Source organism: Marmota monax, unplaced genomic scaffold (assembly GCF_021218885.2).
Source record: "Marmota monax isolate L192 unplaced genomic scaffold, Marmota_monax_Labrador192_F-V1.1 WCK01_AAM20220418_F8-fsc00045, whole genome shotgun sequence".
In the NCBI taxonomy this organism is placed as follows: domain Eukaryota; kingdom Metazoa; phylum Chordata; class Mammalia; order Rodentia; family Sciuridae; genus Marmota; species Marmota monax.
Window position 1 is genome coordinate 10,243,034 of NW_026692132.1, and position 20,781 is coordinate 10,263,814.

The following is a 20,781-nucleotide window of genomic DNA, read 5'->3' on the forward strand; positions in this document are numbered from 1 at the left end:
ACAAGCCATCCCTGTTCTATCCTGACAAAATTTCTGACATGAACATAAGAAAATGTTTTTAATAATATGATACTCCGCAGAGATAACCTAACACTTAAAAATATTGTGTAGTTATGTATTTATTTATTGACATGGAAGTTGCCCACAGTATACATTTTTTAATTACAGTGTGCTACTTTAAAACAATATTATCCTTTATATATCTTTCCCTCCACTAGAATATAAGCTTCCTAAAGCAGTACATTACTGTGTACACATTATTAAGAACAATACTTTCATATTATGGTCCCAAACAAAGATATATACTATGTAATGGGGTTATGTGGATAATTTCTTATTTTATGTTTTTATTAATTATTAGATTTTTAATCATCATATTTTACTTATTAATTTATTCTAAAAACATAAATTGTTTCCATCAAAAGACTGTTACATTAGAACCGCTAAGAAAATAAAATGAAATTAAGAAACTGGTTTATTTTAAATATATGTTGAAAGTAATAGATGTGGTCTTCTGAAGCATAATTCTACATGTTTTATCAGAAAATTATTATTATAAATTAAGTACATAGTAAAGTGACTGGTCAAATTCAACCACAGGGCAACCAACAGCTTACCTGTTTGTTTTGCAGAGCTCGTTGAAAAAGTCGTAGAAAAGCAGCCAAACTAAAACGGTACATATTATTAATTTTAGACAAGTCAGAGATAATGAAGTACATCTTACTGGCACTCTCAGCCAGAGGAAGATAGGCATCCCGCTCCTGTGGATCATTGGAGAAGGGGAAACAATTTAGTATAGTGCTTTACTGCCACCTACAGACCACTATGCACATGTCTAGCCACCCTCTTAAATTTCCACACACATACAACAAATAAGATAACAAATCAAATAAATTTGCAACTCAAAAAACATCGTTATTATTCCTATTTTTATGAAGTTGAGGACAATATACATCTTAGTCCATTCAGGCTGCTATAACAAAATACACTAAACTAGTTTTGCTTTTAAATAATAGAAATTAATTTCTCCCAGTTTGGGTGGCTAGAAAATTTGAGATTCTTAAGGCACTGGGAGATTTGGTGTTTAGTGAGACCCCATTTCCTGGTTCATAGAAACAGTTGATTCTTGCTATGTCAAACAAGAAGGGGCAAATAAGTTCCTTCAGCTGTCTTTTATGAGGGCACTAATCTCACCTAGGAGGGACCACACTCATGACATAATCATGGTCCCACCTCCTTATCCCATCACATTAGGAATTTACGTTTTTACAAATGAATATTGGGAGAGACATTATTTCAAATACTTTTCTGCCCCTCAGATAACAGAGCTAAAAATGGTTCATATATTAGTCTTAATGAGGACCAAACGTACTTGGGGAAAGAGGGCAAGATAGAATAGTAAACAGAATCAGACAATAGAAAATGAAATTATACATTTTTTAAAAAAAAAATCTGTTTAGGTAAGGTATGCAAGAGAGCATGGAACTACTAGGTTAGCAGAGAAAAGTTTAAACTATGAGACAAGTATGTGGGACATGTCAAGAAAAAAAAAACAGGAAAAGAAGATGACTGTAACAGGCTTGCACATCGTCTAATAGCACAGCTTAATGTAAGCAGAGGAAGAGCAAATAATGATAAAAACAGCACAGCTTAATGTAAGCAGAGGAAGAGCAAATAATGATAAAAACCTTCATTCTGACAGAAAATAAAGAATTATAGAAATAGAAGGATCATAAGATTAAATGATCTTAGAACTCTGAGGAGGTCCTCCATGTCATGATCAAAGCACTGGAATTAAAAATGTGATACTGGTAAAATTACGTGATACATAATTTTTTACTTTCTTACTTTCTTTTTTAATATTTATTTTTTAGTTTTCGGTGGACACAACATCTTTATTTTATTTTTATGTGGTGCTGAGGATCGAACCCAGCGCCCCGCGCATGCCAGGCGAACGCACTACCGATTGAGCCACATCCCCAGCCCTCTTACTTTCTTTAAGTAAGAAAAGGCATATACAGTTCAAAATCCTTTTGGTAGAAACTGGAAATCACAACTGGCAATCTGCAAAGTTTAGACTTGGTAAGGAAAATAGGGTGACTAGATAGGAATCAGGCTATAAAATTTGCTCAACTTCTGATTGCAACAGAGCTCTTTCCCAAGTGAAGAAAGCAGCAATAAAGAAATGTAAAATTTATAAAAAATATTGAGGAAAAGCTGAAAAAGTCATTAAGACAAATGGAAGATAATTAAAACCTATCAGTTGGAGCTCATGTCAGGTTAGAGCCTGAAAATTCATAAAAACATTTATTTCCCTGGTCATTTATTTCCAACAAAGATCAGTCACTAGAATGCAAGAAAGGAAAAGATATTGTACTGATAAAGGACTGAAACTTTGTTAAAGGAAACATCAAAAGAATAAAGTAAAAATAATTTAAAGCCATTGGTAAGAAAATGGTTCAGATCATCACATTGATGGCATACAGAATAACTAGGGAAAAAATGTTTCTTAATGGAAATAATAGCTTATAACTCCATTAGTATCTTTAACTGGCTTTATCTTAAGAAAAGTCCTAAAAGTGTTGGGATCTGAAATGTCCCTTTAAAGCTCATTTGTTAAAGGTTAGGCACCCAGACCATGATACTATTGGGAAGTAGTGAAACCTTTAAAATGTGGGACCTCATGGGAATTCTTATAGAATTGAGGGAGTGTTTTCAAAGGGAATTATGGTATCCTGGTTCCTTCTTCCCACTCTTCCTTCCTCTCCTGCTTCCCATAGCCATAAGCAAACTGACCATGGCCTGAAACATCCAAAACTGTAAGCAAAATCAACCTTTTCTCTTTTTAAGTTCATTTATCTCAGGCATTTGTAACAGAAAAAAAGCTCACTTACACAATTGGCAAAGATGTTGCCTCCTAACGTTCATTTTTAATGTATTCATTTTCAATTTTAGTACAACATTATAGCTCTACCTTGGATAACATGTGAAAAATCAGTAGACCCCACCAGTGTATGTGGACCAGCAGTCTTTTTTCTCCATGAGCCCAACATCTTAGCTGACTCTCTATAATAAGAAGAATCAGACCCAAGGCTCTGATGTTTATCTATGGCGTTCTTTCTTAGACATAATCATTACCCTCAAGTCCTGATCTGAATTTTCTATCATATTAACATAATTATTTAAGAAAACCTGATAGAAAATCAAGAGGAAATAATTACTTTATCAAGGGAAATCTGGAGTTTGTAAGATTCTTTAAGTGAGTCCTGAATAAGTGCACTACTTGCTTTTGTCTGATTCAAAGATACAATCAAATCCTTATTTTCCAAAATATTGCCTTGGGATGTGGCCAGTGTCTGTAGAAAAAATTAACAAAATAATACAACATTGTTAGACATGTTAAAATAACCAATTAAAGGAAGCCCATATTAACTGTCACTAATTTGATAATATTTATAGGAACTTGTTATTTTTAAAAAATTTAAATACTTTGGGTCATCCTATATCAAATAATATAGCATATTATTATATGATGTCATTATTATATCTAATAAAAAATAAAACTATATAAAATTATAGATTAAGTTATAAATTCATGCCAACTTTTAATACTTTTTAAATTCTGAACATATGATAAATAATGCAACAAGGCAGTATAAAAAATTATTAGTTGAATTTGCTTGTCTCAAATGTAATTCCTCAAGATCTTATATTCCAAAATCTATCTCCTTGTTTTCTGTTTGAATTTTGGCATTAGATATTTGTAGACCTTTGAAAACAAAAACATTCTGAAAGTGCTACTCATTTTTTTAAAAAGGCACTGTTATTTTTATTTATTAAAGAGAAAAAGCAATATAAAAAATATACTAAATAGCTCAATTTTACCTCTAAAAGAGATTCCTCAAGCTTGGCTAGCTGTATTTTCTTATCTTCTTCCTGTTGTAATAGTTTTGTTTTTTGTTCCTCTAAGTCAGGTTTCTCATGTTGAATGGTTAAAGCCAAAAGCTAAGGGGGAAAAAAAAGGAAAGGGGGGCAAGGTAATCCTAACAATAAAGCATAAAACAAGAAAAAAAACTTCCTACACGGGCCTTGTATTGACCAAATCCTTCAAGTATTATGATACTATGTTACCTCATTTCATTCTTTTTAATTAAACATGAAACACTTTCACAATTATATCTGATGAAAAAGATATTAGATAAATAGTTAAATTGATCAATAAAATGCTTAATAGTATAAGAGCTGTAGGAAATTATAGTAATTAACAAATCAATAAGCAATATTTAGTTCTAAAGTTAGATTTTTTAAAACTATGGAATAGTCATCTATTGATAAGTAGTTATATCAAAAAATAACAAGATATATTACTTAAAATATTGAGATATTACTTCACATCTACAAGGACAGCTTCTACTAAAGAGACAACTAATATGAATTAGCAAAAATATGGAGAAAATGGAACGCTCCTACATTGTTGGTAGAAAGTAAAATGATGAGTTTGTTCCTCAAACTCTTAAGCACAGCTACTTGCACTTCCACTAACAATCCATTGGATAATACACTTTGAACTGGTAATTGTATGGTATGTGAATTATATTTGCTAAAACTGTTATCTGTTAAGCTGGTAAAAAATATGTGGGCGTGATGATACATTCCTATAATCCCAGAACCTCAGGAGGCTAAGACAGGAGGATGGTAAATTCACAACCAGCCTTAGCAACTTAGTGAGGCCCTTAGCAACTTAGCCAGACCCTGTCTCAAAATAAAAATTTTTAAAAAGAGGTAGATATATGGCTCAGGGGTTAAGTACCCATGGGGTTCAAGTCCCAGTACCAAAAAAAAAAAAAGAAGCCTAAATTGCTAATTTTGAATATTAATACAGCCAATGACACCTTTCCTTAGTTCTTAAATCTACATAGCACCTTTTAGCAATTACCTTGAGAGCTTTTAGATGGAAGGGAGTAATTGTGTCAATTAATTCTGCCAAGTTTAGAGTGATTGTTACAATGTTTTATCTGTCAGAATTATTATCAACTCATTCAAAAGATACATTCATATAAATGTATTCAGTGAGTCCTATGGTATAGTAAGAAAATAATATTTTGAAAAAAGTTTTAAAAACTGCAATAAAGAAAAATTTATAGCAAATACACATTCACATGAATCAAACAAGAGAAAAAAATCACTATCGTTAGATGAATAAAAGAAAAATACTCAAGAAATCAACATCTTATCTTTCAGGAGCAAAAAAAAATGAATAAATATATAAATAAAAGCCTGGGCATAAAAAATCATTTTGAAATTCACACAAAAACCATAAAATTTAATGACACATATACAGATAAACTAAATTTTAAAAACGCAAAGATTGTGATTTTAAAAATATTGGCTCAGGAATCAACAACCCTCAATTACCTGAATGTGTCAATTAACTGCATCTTTCATGTATTTCAATTTTCCAATTTAAAAAAATTAAGCAAGTTTTCTTAATCTCTACAAACCATTCATCTCTCAAAATCTATCATATCTGACAGAAATAAGACTATAAAATTAGAGTTATGTTGCATCAGCTTCAAATATACAATATACAACACAGATGATAAATAAGCCTGACAACTTTACTTGCAAAACTGTTTTCAAAATCATAAGTTTTAATACTAATCAGATTAATACAATATCTTTCTATTCACAATGTCTAATAAATATACAGATACAAAAAACTCTAACGTAAATATATTATGACTATTGTCTTTACATACCTGCCCTCTTAATCCACTTCTTGTTGTAGTAAAATTAACCTCAGTAACAATAGAAGCTGCATCTGGTGGAATAAAGGGATTTGGGTTTCTCGTTGATAGAAAAAGGCGGAATTCTTCGTTGTAGTCAATAATCTTGTCACCTATTTGTACCACATAACGTGGTCCTGTTTAAAAAAAACACAAATGCAGTTAACTGCCCTGAATATTTTGTATATCACCATATGATACTTAAAAATATAATTTTCAAATACTTACAATGTTATTATAGGCTTTTAAACATAGTCTAAAGGACAGCAAAGCTTAGGCTATCCAAGGAACTATTAGAATGAAAGACCTGTTAATAAGCAAGAGTGAATAATTCATTTTGATGATCCTGGAACGCTGAAGTATTAAAGGAATATCTGCTTATATTTAGTATGGTTTCAATATTAACTACATCTTTTGTATTTCAAATTTTTCTGAAATAGTGGATTATAGGTTACAAAAATAAAAACTCAATTATATGTTATTCTCTATTTCTAATTCATTTATTAAAAAGTTTATTATACTAGTATTTATTTTGTAATACATGAAAATGGAATGATAAAATCTAGGAAAATATCAAGATATAAGTAAATGCAAATATATCTACTATCAACTAAATAAAAAGGCAACCTACAGATTGAAAAATATTTGCAAACAATTTATCAGAAAAATCAAGATATCAAAACTTTAAAAATTCTTATAATTCAATAGCAGAAAAAATGAATAATCCAATTAAAAATGGGCAAAGAACCCGAATAGACATTTGTACAAAGAAATAAGAATGTCCAGCAGATAAATGAAAAGATATTCAATACTCAACATCACTACTCATTAGGGAAATGCAAATTAAAACTGTAAAATATCATACACTCGTGATATGTGTGTTATCAGGAAGACAAGAGATAACAAATGTTGCTAAGGTTATGGAAAAAAGAAAACATTTGGTAGGACTGTAGATTGGTATTCTGGAAAATATAACTATTATATGACAAGGTTCCCTCTTCTGAATAGATACCCAAATGAAATGAAACTACCACCTCACAAAGGTATCTGCACTGCTGTGTTCACTGCAGCATTATTCACATAGCCATGATACAGAAACACCAAAGTGCCCATCATTGGAAAAATGGATAAAGAAAATATGATACAGAAATATACAATGGAATATTATTCATCCACAAAAAAAAAGGTGATCCTGCAATTTGCCACAATATGGATGAGCCTGGAGAGTATTATCTTCAGTGAAATAAGCCAAACAAAGAGGAAAAAAAATTATTGCACAATCTCTCTTAACACGTGACAGCTAAAAAAAATGAAGAAAAATTCCGTATACACAGAGATAGAAAATAAAACAGTGGGTACCAAAGGAAGAAGTGGTGGGAGGAAATGGGAAGATGTAACTCAAAGGATGCAAAGTAGCTCATATGTGCAATAATTACATCTAAATACACCAATATGAGAACTAGAGTAAATAAAATTATATAGTATTCAGCATTTTTGTTGAGTAAATTTTAGTTGCTCTCACAACACAAAAAAAAGGATAACTAAAGAGGATGGATATGTTAACATGCTTCATATCATAGCCATTTTACTACCTATATGTATCTTACATAATGTTTATACCTTAGATAAACACAATAAAGTTTCTTTTTATAAAAGATGAACATAACTTGAAAATAAAAGAATGGAAAAGTATATGCCATGTAAGCACTAGCTTGAAACTTAGTGTAACATTCCAGTAACCGACGCTAAAACAGATGCTTCTAGATATAAAGAAGGGAATATCTTAATGATAAAAAACATAATTGAATAAAAAGATATTACATTTCAAAGCATGTATATGCAAAATATACAATAGAGTTCCAAAATATTTAAAGTAAAGCTTTTTAAGCTTTCAGAACTAAAAGAAAAATAGACATATTAAAAATAACACAGACTTTAAGGCATTTACCTGAAGACATGATAAAACAAACAGAAAAAAAATAAAAACAGCAAGTATATGGAAGATCTGAATACCACATAAAACTTGATTTAACTGGCCTGAAATAAAAGTTAAATCAAATAGGAGTCAAATTTTCACAATTTTTAAGCATACCTGGAATATTTATTAAAGGTAACCAAATGACAAATCAAAAAGAAGGCATCAAAAGAATCCCTCCAAATTAAAATGCTTTAGAATAAGTTCCCTGACCACAATGGAGATAAGTTGGATATAAAGACAAAACAACAACAACAACAAAAATATCCAACTACCGGGAAATTAAACAACAAAATGTTAAATGATTTATAAATCAAAGAAGAAATCAAAACATAAGACATGAAGCTAAATAAGGACTTGGTGGAAAATTTATAGATATAAATTAGGAAAAGGAAAAGACTATCACTATTTTGCTTTTCCATCTCAGGAACCAAAATAAATAAATAAATCCAAGGAAAATAATAGAAATGAATAATAATGGACAAAAGTCCATTTTAAAATATAATGAAAAAATCAAAATTAATATTTGGTATTCTAAAGATTATTAAAACTGATAAACCCTTATGAAGACTGATCAAGAAAAACTTAGAAAGATCAACCTAAGAACAAAAGGAAGCCTCATTACAAATACATTACAAATTTAAAAGATATGATAATATTATCTAAAAATATGCACCAATACATTTGGCAATTTGGAGTAAATGAAAAAATACCTTTAAAAAAGTACACAGCCTAGAGTTTTAAGATGACGGAATAGAGAAGGTCGTTTTTCTGGCTGCTCTGTGACATTAAACCAAAAAAGCAGATAGACAGTTTCTCAGCAAAGTAGGTAACCAATAAAGGGAGGAGAGACTTTATTAGAATTTAATACTGAACATTCAAAGCAGATCAGGGACTCAGGAGGTTGGATATTGTAAGAAAAAATACCCAGTGTCATAGCACTGCTTCTAGCTGGAGTACCCAGCCAGATGAGTCCCTCCACAAGCAAAGTGGAGGGAGGGACAAGGGACTAAAAGAAACCCTCATTTTTAAGAGGCCTAAGGTGTGTCTGCGTACAGAGAACTTAGAGATCAAAGACACTGCCCAACTAAACTGAACAGCATGCTGCACAATATCTTTGTACAGGAAAGAAGCTCCCATATTTCCAGGCTGCCTGAGGAGGACAGAGGAAGAAACCATTCTTTAGCTATGGCATGGGGCTGGCAGCTGAGGGAGCCAATTCCTGGTAAACCCAAGTCTGTCCCAAAATACAGGCCCAATAAACACACACTGCAAGACAAAGAGTATACCTAAGTGACCAGAACAATTTCAATCATAGACAGAGGATTATACAGGAGACTACTCGTCATGGAAACCCACCAAGCACTACCCCTCGCCCTCCAACCCAGCTGTTTGCAGGACTGGCTGGAAAAGACACACCTGGCTGGGAATTTGAAAGGACGAGGGTGGGAGAGATTAAGTTAGGAGACTGAACCCCAAACTGGGTAGCAGCGGGGCAGCAAGAGACATAATTGACTAAGAATTGGCTTCTCAAACATAAGAGTGAAAGCCAGGGGAGACACCTGGGGTGCAGACTTTCAGTGCCCACTGGCAGTGGCTGGGCCTTGGTGGTGCACTGATTTAAAGTTATCTAGACCAATTCGTATCCAGCAAAGAGCCAGGAGACCACCTAAGTCTAAATGCTGCCTCTAGGAATTCCAACTACAGAATTACCTCTCTCACCCCATTGACTCCCAACCAACACTGCTGAGAGGGAAAACTGAGAATCGAGACACAATTCTTTAACTTTTCATGGAGATTTTTTTTTCTTTTCTGTAATTGTGACCTTAGACATTTATACATATTCATATTGGTTTTATTTCTCATTTCTAGAATTTTTGAAGCCAATTATTTTTCATTATTCAATATTTTGCAGACTAGTATATTTGAATAGTATATTTTAATTTTGTTTTGTAGTCTTTATTTTTTTAATGTTTACTTCATAGAGATATATTTTTTCTCACATATCTGTTTCCCTTGATTCTCTTTCTCTCTTTTCTTCTCCTAATAGCCAATCTCTAATTCTCTTTCAATCCTTCTTTAGTTTTTTACTTTTATTTTCTTTCCTCCATCCTGCATCACTTCTGTTCTCTTCCAGTTGACCACTCAAAATTATAAAATCTTTTGCAAACTTAACTGTTTTTACTGTGGGCAATAACTGATCTTATCATTTCTGTTTTTTGTGACAATTAGCATTTTAGATGTATATAGAAACTATTTGATTTAAGCTGTACATTGTTTGCATTGATTGTTGTTATTAATTGTCTCCCCCTAAACAGTGAGGTACTGGAAACCTTCAGGGAACACTACCAAGTCAACAGAGTAAAAACTCTACTACCTCAGATACATACTTCTAGATAGGTAAACACACAAATAATATGAAAAAGCAAGGGAACAAATCACCCCAAACAAAACAAGATACTTAAATAACAGAATCTGATGACACCATGGTGGAAGAAATGTCAGAGAAGGAATTTAGAATGTGCATAGTCAAACGAGATCTACAAAGTAAAGAACAATATAGGGAGTGAAATCAGAAAGAAAATAGAGAAAGTGAAAGATTACTTCAATAAAGAGAGATTTGAGGGAAAAACAGAAGTCCTTGAAATAAATAAATCAACAAACCAAATTAAGAATTCAAATGGAAAGCATCACCAACAGACTAGATTACTTGGAAGACAGTACTTCAGGCAATGAAGACAAAATATATAATCTCAAAAGCAAAGTTGACCATAGAGAAAAGATGTTAAGAGACCATGAACAGAACTTCCAAGAAATATGGGATGACCTGATAAGGGCAATTTAAGATTTATCAGGATAGATAAAGGCTTGAAGATACAAAGAAAAGGAATGTACAATCTTTTCAATGAAATACCAGAAAATTTCACGAACCTAAAGAATGAAATGGAAAATCAAATACAGGAGGCTTACATGACCTCAAATATACAAAATTACAATGGAACTATACCAAGGCACATTATTATGAAAATATCCAACACAGAATAAGGATAGAAAAACAGCTGATGATATTTAGGGGGAAACCAGTATGGATCTCAGTTGATTTCTCAGCCCAGACCCTCAAAGCTAGGAGATCTTGGAATAGTGTATAGCAAGCTTGAAAATGGATGCCAACCAAGAATACTGTAGCCAGCAAAATTCAACTTCAGAACTGACGATGAAAAAAAACCTTCCAAGATAAACAAAGGTTAAGAGAATTCACAACTAGAAAGCCGGCACTACAAAACACATTCAATAAAATATTTCATGAAGAACAAATGAAAAATGAAAGTAAAAGCCAGCAAAGGGAAGAACTACACTAGAATAGTCAATCAAAAGAGAAACTAATTCAAAGTAAAAACCAGAAATAAATCAAAATGACAGGGAGTAAATCATTTTTCAATAATAACATGGAATGTATGTAATGGCCAAACTCATCAATCAAAAGACATAGTCTGGCAGATTTGGATTGAAACCAAGACCCAACAATATGCTAGCTTCAAGATACTTGCCTCATAGGTAAAGACATCCACAGAATGAAGTTAAAAGAGTGGGGAAAAAAATATCATTCACAATGATCTCATAAACAAGCAGAATTTTCAACCCTTATATCAGATAAAGTGGACTTAAAGCTGAAGTTAATCAGAAGGGACAAAAAAGGCCATTTCATATTGCTTAAGAGAACTATCAACAAGACCTAACAATCTTAAATAGTTATGCCCCAAACAATGGAGCATCCATGTACATCAAACAAACCCTTCTCAATTCCAAGAATCAAATAGACCAAAGCACAATAATACTGGGTAACTTTAACTTGACTCTGTCACTACTGGATAGATCCTCCAAATAAAAACTAAGTAAGGAAGCTAAAGAAGTAAAAAACACAATTGATAATTTAGACTTAACAGACATATATAGAATAAATCATCCATCAATGACTAAATACACCTTCTTCTCAGTAGCACATAAATTCTTCTCTAAGGTAGACCACATTATGTAAGCTATCACAATTGGTATACAATTGTAGTACTACCTTAATATATTTTTAGCATATGTAGGATTGTTTTGATAGCTCCCTTTCAATTGATATTAATTTTTGTTCTTGACTTTATTCTTGATCACACTTGTTTGATTTTTATCAAATTTTAGCTGTATTATTTCTTTTCTATTTCATATATTTCTGTCCCTACTCTTTATTTTTTCCTTTGTGCTACCTAATTTGAAAATAATTTGATTGTTAATCTACGTTCTTTCTGATACAAGTACTTTAAGTTATAAATGTTCATCTGAGTACTGTTTAATCCCAGAGATTCTGATATTTTAAGCTTTTATTATCACTTAGTTCAAAACACTTTTTGCTTACTTTTCTTGTGCTTTCTTCTTTGACCTGTGAGATATTTATAATCGTGCTATTTAATTTTGAAGTAGTAATGATGTGGGGATAGGGTTCTACATATCTTATGGTGATTGATTTATAATAAATCATGCAGAAAACAGTCTGCATGATTTCAAATTTTTTTAAAAAAATAAGTATTGGTAATGATTTTTATATTGATTGTAATGATTACATCATGTCAAAACTGATCAAATTGCATAAATCAAAAATGTACATTTTATTGTACTTCAATTTTACCTCAATAAGCTATGAAAAAAAAAAGTACACAGCCTAGAGCTCATACACACACACCAAACAAACAGTATACAAAATAAATAAGCCCAGTGTTTTAAGAGGTCAGATTTACCAGCTCTTTTCAATAAAAAACACAAAAGAACATAACATAATAGGAAACTGCATTATGTAAGTACAAAGATAATAAAAGTAGCTAGCTGTTTTATGATTTGAGCTTCTGTTATATATTACGGGAATAGAACAAGGGAAATGTATTTTTCCTGGGTGAGATAAAAAAGAACAGACAATACTATGATTTGGTATCTTAATTTTTATACAGCAGGTGAGAGAAATGAAGTCAATTCTTAGCTTAAAGAGGAAAATGCAGGGATGCAACGCAATTTTATTTGTCTGGATTCTGGAAACCAATATTGCTTTGAAGGTTTACTGTGACCACTGAAATTTAAACCAAAAAGTGGCACCATTGATTCTACCATGCTTAACATAAAAAAAAAAAAAAATGCTGCCATAACTGATATTTTATATGCAGACTGGAATGTTGCTAATTACTAATGATTTCTTTTTTATTTTCCTTTAGGAAGATCAAACTTAGTTCATTTATTATATGTAGAACAGCATTACTAGTCCAAACTATCCAAAAGTATATCATCATCTGGGTTAGATAAACCTAAATGCCATTCAAATTGCCAAATTTCATTACATTATATGATTAACATTTTGGCAAAGGTTTCCTGTGAAAAAAACTATTCATACTGGATTGTCTCCCATTCAGACATAATTAACTCAAGATGAATGAGTTTTAAATGAAGACAAATTTTAAACACTGCCATCCAACTAACCAAAAGGAGATGGTGAAGGAAATATCCCAAAGCTCATTAAGGCTAAATTAAGGCTTTATAGTCACTAAAGACGGAGATCCAACATCTGAATCTCCTCTGGGCCTATGAATATCAGCATATTCCATTCCTAGAAATAGACTCTTTGGAAAAACTTGGCTAGGTTTAAATGGCAGCTCCTGCAAAAGGAAGCTTTGGAGGTAATTCAAAAGTTATAAATCAATTCTTGCCTTTGGTTCCTATCTCCTTCAGATACATAGAATTACAGATGTCTATAAATAAAAACATAGATTAGCAAATTCAATGCAATGCTACAGACATCTATTAAATATGGCACAATAAGACCAACTGAAATATACCTGTACACAGACTTATGAGTCAGAACTACTAAACTACCTTAGAGGTTTCTCAGCCTCAGCACTATTAACAATTTGTATTGGATACATTATTTGTTTTAGGAAGCTTTCCTTGCATTTTCAGGTGTCTCTGGTATAGATTCACCGCTACCCCAATTGTGACAATGAAAAATGTCTCTAGATATACCCAGACATCCTTAAGAGGATAAATTGCTCCTGATAGAAAAGCAATGATCGAGAAATTTTTAGTCCACTGGACCACCCTGAACAAAGTCCTTTAAGTCCAGAACCAATTGGACTACCAAAGTCATACCCATATGGGAGAACCAGCCACTGGAAACACATTCAATATCTAATCACGCACATCAACATTATGTTGCCCATACACATGGCTATCTAATCAACCATCCCTTTAAAAAACTGTCTGGAACACAAGAGCCAACCAAGAATGGTCAGTTATCATATTTACTATAACTCCTGGTTCCATTCTCTAACCCAGCATGGAACTGAAATAGCCATAAAGAAACGGAATGATTAATAGTAATAAAAAAAACTCTTGATATTTATCATTAGTGAAACTTAAATTATTTGCCACTCACACCAGTATCTCCCTCAATAACTTCTACATAGCTAGCTGATCTAATGTTCTTTAACTACTTACAAACTAAAACGGTTAAATCTACCTTCTCCTTTAGCTGAGCTTCTAACCACAAAGGAATGAGGAAGTTAAAAAAAAAGAATTTAATTAATACCTTGCTCTTCTTTTCATCAAAATATGTGGACAAGATTTTTTTAAATTTGTTCTAATTAGTTATAAATGAGAGTAGAATGTGTTTTGACATGTCATTCATAAATGGAGGATAACTTCTCATTCTTCTGGTTGTACATGATATAGAATCACTCTGGTTGTGCAATCAATCATACATGCATATAGAGTAATAATGTCCGGTTCATTCTACTACCCCTGTAACCTCTCCCCTCCCTGCATTCTCCTCTGTCTAATCCAAAGTACCTCTATTCTTCCCTAGCCCCTACGCCAGTTTATTGTGAATTAGCATCTGCATATCAGAGAAAACATTCAGCTTTTGCTTCTTTGAGATTGGCTTATTTTGTTTAACATAATATTTTCCAGCTCCATCCATTTACCAGCAAATGCCATAATTTCATTCTTCTTTATGGCTGAGTAATATTCCATTGTATGTATACACCACAATTTCTTTATACATTCATCTGCTGACGGGCACCTAAGTTGGTTCCACAATTTAGCTATTGTGAGTTGAGCTACACTGATGTGGCTGTGTCACTTTAGTGTACTGATTTTAAGTCCTTTGGGTATATGCCAAGGAATGGGATAATTGGGTCAAATGGTGGTTCCATTCCAAGTTTTCTGAGGAATCTCCATACTGCTTTCCAGAGTGATTGCACCAATTTGAATTCCCATCAGCAATGTATGAATGTACATTTTTCCCCACATCCTTGCCAATATTTATTGTTCCTTGTATTCTTTTTTTTTTTGTTTTTTTAATTTTTTTATTGGTTGTTCAAAACATTATAAAGCTCTTGACATATCATATTTCATACATTAGATTCAAGTTGGTTATGAACTCCCAATTTTACCCCAAATACAGATTGCAGAATCACATCGGTTACACATCCACATTTTTACATAATGCCCTATTAGTAACTGTTGTATTCTGCTACCTTTCCTATCCTCTACCATCCCCCCTCCCTCCCCTCCCATCTTCTCTCTCTACCCCATCCACTGTAATTCATATCTCTCCTTGTTTATTTTCCCATTCCCCTCACAACCTCTTATATGTAATTTTGTATAACAATGAGGGTCTCCCTCCATTACCATGCAATTTCCCTTTTCTCTCCCTTTCCATCCCACCTCATGTATCTGTTTAATGTTAATCTTTTCTTCCTGCTCTTCCTCCCTGCTCTGTTCTTAGTTGCTCTCATTATATCAAAGAAGACATTTGGTATTTGTTTTTTAGGGATTGGCTAGCTTCACTAAGCATAATCTGCTCTAGTGCCATCCATTTGCCTGCAAATTCTATGATTTTGTCATTTTTTAGTGCTGCGTAATATTCCATGGTGTATAAATGCCACATTTTTTTTATCCATTCATCTATTGAAGGGCATCTGGGTTGGTTCCACAGTCTAGCAATTGTGAATTGTGCTGCTATGAACATCGATGTAGCAGTATCCCTGTAGTACGCTCTTTTAAGGTCTTCAGGGAAAAGTCCAAGAAGGGCAATAGCTGGGTCAAATGGTGGTTCCATTCCCAGCTTTCCCAGGAGTCTCCATACTGTTTTCCAGATTGGCCGCACCAGTTTGCAGTCCCACCAGCAATGTACAAGAGTACCCTTTTCCCCACATCCTCGCCAGCACTTGTTGTTGTTTGACTTCATAATGGCTGCCAATCTTACTGGGGTGAGATGGTATCTTAGGGTGGTTTTGATTTGCATTTCTCTGACTGCTAGAGATGGTGAGCATTTTTTCATGTACTTGTTGATTGATTGTATGTCCTCCTCTGAGAAGTGTCTGTTCAGGTCTTTGGCCCATTTGTTGATTGGGTTATTTGTTTTCTTATTGTTTAATTTTTTGAGTTCTTTGTATACTCTGGATATTAGGGCTCTATCTGAAGTGTGAGGAGTAAACATTTGTTCCCATGATGTAGGCTCCCTATTTACCTCTTTTATTGTTTCTCTTGCTGAGAGAAAACTTTTCAGTTTAAGTAAGTCCCATTTGTTGATTTTTGTTATCAACTTTTGTGCTATGGGTGTCCTATTAAGGAATTTGGAGCCCGACCCTACAATATGTAGATCGGAGCCAACTTTTTCTTCTATCAGACGCAGAGTCTCTGATTTGATATCTAGCTCCTTGATCCACTTTGAGTTAACTTTTGTGCATGGCGAGAGGAGGGGATTCAGTTTCATTTTGTTGCATATGGATTTCCAGTTTTCCCAGCACCATTTGTTGAAGATGCTATCCTCCCTCCATTGCATGCTTTTAGCTCCTTTATCAAATATAAGATAGTTGTAGCTTTGTGGATTAGTCTCTGTGTCCTCTATTCTGTACCATTGGTCCACCCGCCTGTTTTGGTACCAGTACCATGCTGTTTTTGTTACTATTGCTCTGTAATATAGTTTGAAGTCTGGTATCGCTATACCGCCTGATTCGCACTTCCTGCTTAGAATTGCTTTTGCTATTCTGGGTCTTTTATTTTTCCATATGAATTTCATGATTGCTTTATCCATTTCTACAAGAAATGCCGTTGGGATTTTGATTGGCATTGTATTAAACCTATAGAGAACTTTTGGTAATATCGCCACTTTGATGATGTTAGTTCTGCCTATCCATGAACAGGGTATATTTTTCCATCTTCTAAGATCTTCTTCTACTTCTCTTTTTAGGGTTTTGTAGTTTTCATTATATAAATCTTTCACCTCTTTTGTTACGTTGATTCCCAAGTATTTTATTTTTTTTGAGGATATTGTGAATGGAGTGTTTTTCCTCATTTCCGTTTCAGAAGTTTTGTCGCTGATATACAGAAATGCCTTTGATTTATGCGTGTTGATTTTATATCCTGCCACTTTGCTGAATTCATTTATTAGTTCTAGTAGTTTTTTTGTAGACCCTTTTGGGTCTTCTAGGTATAGAATCATGTCATCTGCAAATAGTGATAATTTAAGTTCTTCCTTTCCTATTTTTATGCCTTTAATTTCTTTCGTCTGTCTAATTGCTCTGGCCAGTGTTTCGAGAACTATATTGAATAGAAGTGGTGATAGAGGGCATCCCTGTCTTGTTCCAGATTTTAGGGGGAATGCCTTCAATTTTTCTCCATTGAGAATGATGCTAGCCTGAGGCTTAGCATAGATAGCTTTTACAATGTCGAGGTAAGTTCCTGCGATCCCTAGTTTTTCTAATGTTTTGAACATAAAGGGATGCTGTACTTTGGTGAATGCTTTTTCTGCGTCTATTGAGATGATCATATGGTTCTTATCTTTAAGTCTATTGATGTGGTGAATAACATTTATTGATTTCCGTATATTGAACCATCCTTGCATCCCAGGGATGAATCCTACTTGATCATGGTGCACAATTTTTTTGATGTGCCTTTGTATCCGATTCGCCAGAATTTTATTGAGGATTTTTGCATCTATGTTCATCAGAGATATTGGTCTGTAGTTTTCTTTCTTTGAGGTGTCTTTGTCTGGTTTCGGAATCAGGGTGATGTTGGCCTCATAGAATGAATTTGGCAGAGCTCCTTCTTTTTCTATTTCCTGAAATAACTTGAAAAGTATTGGTATTAATTCTTCCTTAAAGGTTTTGTAAAACTCTGCTGTATACCCATCCGGTCCTGGGCTTTTCTTGGTTGGAAGTCTTTTGATTGCTTCTTCTATTTCATCTATTGATATTGGTCTGTTTAAGTTGTGAGTATCCTCCTGACTCAGTCTGGGCAAATCATATGACTTAAGGAATTTATCAATGTCTTCACTAGCTTCTATTTTTTTGGAATATAGGTTTTCAAAATAATTTCTAATTGTCTTCTGTATTTCTGTAGTGTCTGTTGTGATATTGCCTTTTTCATCCCGTATGTTAGTGATTTGAGTTCTCTCTCTTCTTCTCTTCGTTAGCATGGCTAAGGGTCTGTAGATCTTATTTATTTTTTCAAAGAACCAACTTTTAGATTTGTAAATTTTTTCAATAGTTTCTTTTGTTTCAATTTCATTGATTTCCGCTCTGATTTTAATTATTTCTTGCCTTCTGCTACATTTGCTGTTGTTTTGCTCTTCCTTTTCTAGGGCTTTGAGATGAAGTGTGAGCTCATTTATTTGTTGGTTTTTCCTTCTTTTGAGGAATGACCTCCAGGTGATGAATTTCCCTCTTAAAACTGCTTTCATTGTGTCCCATAAATTCCGATATGTTGTGTCTGTATTTTCATTTATCTCTAAGAATTTTTTGATTTCTTCCTTTATGTCTTCTGTAACCCATTGATCATTCAGTAACATATTGTTCATTTTCCACGTGATGTAGGATTTTTCCTTCCGTCTTTTATCATTGATTTCCACTTTCATTCCATTATGATCAGATAAAATGCATGGTATTATCTCCACCCCTGTATATTTACTGAGGGTTGCCCTATGGCATAATATATGGTCTATTTTTGAGGAGGATCCATGTGCTGCTGAGAAAAAAGTATATCCACTTGAAGATGGTTGATATATTCTATATATGTCAGTTAAGTCTAGGTTGTTGATTGTGATATTGAGTTCTATAGTTTCTTTATTCAACTTTTGTTTGGAGGATCTGTCCAATTGTGAGAGAGGTGTGTTGAAGTCACCCATAACTATTGTGTTGTGGTCTATTTGATTCTTGAACTTGAGGAGAATTTGTTTTATGAACATCGCAGCACCATTATTTGGTGCATAAATATTGATAATTGTTATGTCTTGTTGGTGAATGGTTCCTTTTAACAGTATATAATGTCCTTCCTTATCCCTTTTGATTAATTTAGTCTCGAAGTCAATTTTATTCGATATGAGGATGGCCACCCCTGCTTTCTTATGAGGACCGTGTGCATGGTATATTTTTTCCCAACCTTTCACCTTCAGCCTGTGTATGTCTTTTCCAATCAGATGTGTCTCCTGGAGGCAGCATATTGTTGGATTTGTTTTTTTAATCCATGTTACCAGCCTATGTCGCTTTATTGGAGAGTTTAAGCCATTAATGTTTAGAGTTACTATTGATATATGGTTTGTACTTCCAGCCATGTTTGATTATTTATCTTCTTCTTTTTTTTTTTTTTAATTTAGTTTGTTTCTCCATGGTTAGCTTTCCCCCCGCCCTCTGTCTTTATAGAGGCACTTCCCACTGATGGTTTTGGTTATTGTTTTTCATTTCTTCCTCGTGTAGTGTTTTGCTCAAGATGCTTTGCAATGCTGGTTTTCTGGCTGCAAATTCTTTTAGCTTTTGTTTATCATGAAAGATTTTTATTTCGTTATCGTACCTGAAGCTTAATTTTGCTGGATACAGAATTCTTGGTTGGCAGCCATTGTCTTTCAGTGTTTGAAATACGTTGTTCCAGGATCTTCTCGCTTTCAGCGTCTGTGATGAAAAATCCGTTGTTAACCTTATTGGTTTACCCCTGAATGTAATCTGCCTCCTTTCTCTTGTAGCTTTTAGTATTTTCTCTTTGTTCTGTATATTGGATATCTTCATAACAATGTGTCTTGGCGTTGGTCTACTGTGATTTTGTGTGCTCGGTGTCCTGTATGCATCTACAATTTGTATATCCGTTTCCTTTTTTATTTCTGGAAAGTTTTCTGTAATTATTTCTTTCAGCAGGTTACTCATTCCCTTGGTTTGAATCTCTGTACCTTCTTCTATCCCAATGACTCGTAGGTTTGGTTTCTTTATGTTATCCCATATCTCTTGGATGTTTTTCTCGTGGTTTTTAACCAGCCTTTCTGAGTTGGCTAGGCTCTTTTCAAGATGATATATTTTGTCTTCATTATCTGATGTTCTGGCTTCTACTTGCTCCACTCTGTTAGTGATACTCTCAATTGAGTTTTTAATTTGGTTTATCGTTTCCTTCATTTCTAGAATTATTGTTCGGTTTTTTTTTATAATCTCTATCTCCTGATAAAGATGCTTAACTTCTTCTTTTATCTGTCTATGTAATTCATTTTCAAAGTGTTCTTTCACTGTTTGGATTTGCTGTCTCGTATCTTCTTTAAGGTTCCATTCCATCTGTCTAAGGTATTCCTTGAGTTCTTTATATGACCATTTTTCTGCTGACTCTAGGTCCTCCTGAATATTTAGGCTGTCCTTCATTGTTTGTACTCCTTTTCTTGCTTGCTTTTTTATGCTGCTCATGTTACTTCTTGTTCTGTTTGACTGCTGAGTTACTGTTTACTCTTATAGATTTATTTGATGCTTGAGAGGAAAGATATTAGAAGGGAAGGGAAGAAGTCACTAAAGAGAATGAGAGTAGGCAGGTAGAATTCAAGGAAGGGGGAATAAGAAGATTGAAAAGAAATGAAAAGACAAAAGAAACAAGAATAACAAAGATTAGATAATAAAGAAAGAAAAGACAAAAAAAAATTTAACAAAAATAATAGTGATAATAAAAAATGAAAATTAAAATTTAAAA

At 33.3% G+C, this 20,781-nt stretch overlaps 1 protein-coding gene across 5 annotated transcripts in view; it reads right to left on the reverse strand.

The window, feature by feature from the left end:
* Dync2h1 (dynein cytoplasmic 2 heavy chain 1) overlaps positions 1-20,781 on the reverse strand; it is a 381,051-nt gene that overhangs the window by 214,554 nt on the left and 145,716 nt on the right. For all 5 annotated transcript variants that reach the window (XM_058586626.1, XM_046466604.2, XM_046466597.2 and 2 more), the window contains 4 exons: positions 5,760-5,923; positions 3,886-4,005; positions 3,222-3,356; positions 618-761 (listed from right to left, as the gene is read on the reverse strand). In XM_058586626.1, coding sequence (XP_058442609.1) covers positions 618-761; positions 3,222-3,356; positions 3,886-4,005; positions 5,760-5,923 — 563 coding nt within the window. The remainder of the gene's footprint in view (positions 1-617; positions 762-3,221; positions 3,357-3,885; positions 4,006-5,759; positions 5,924-20,781) is intronic.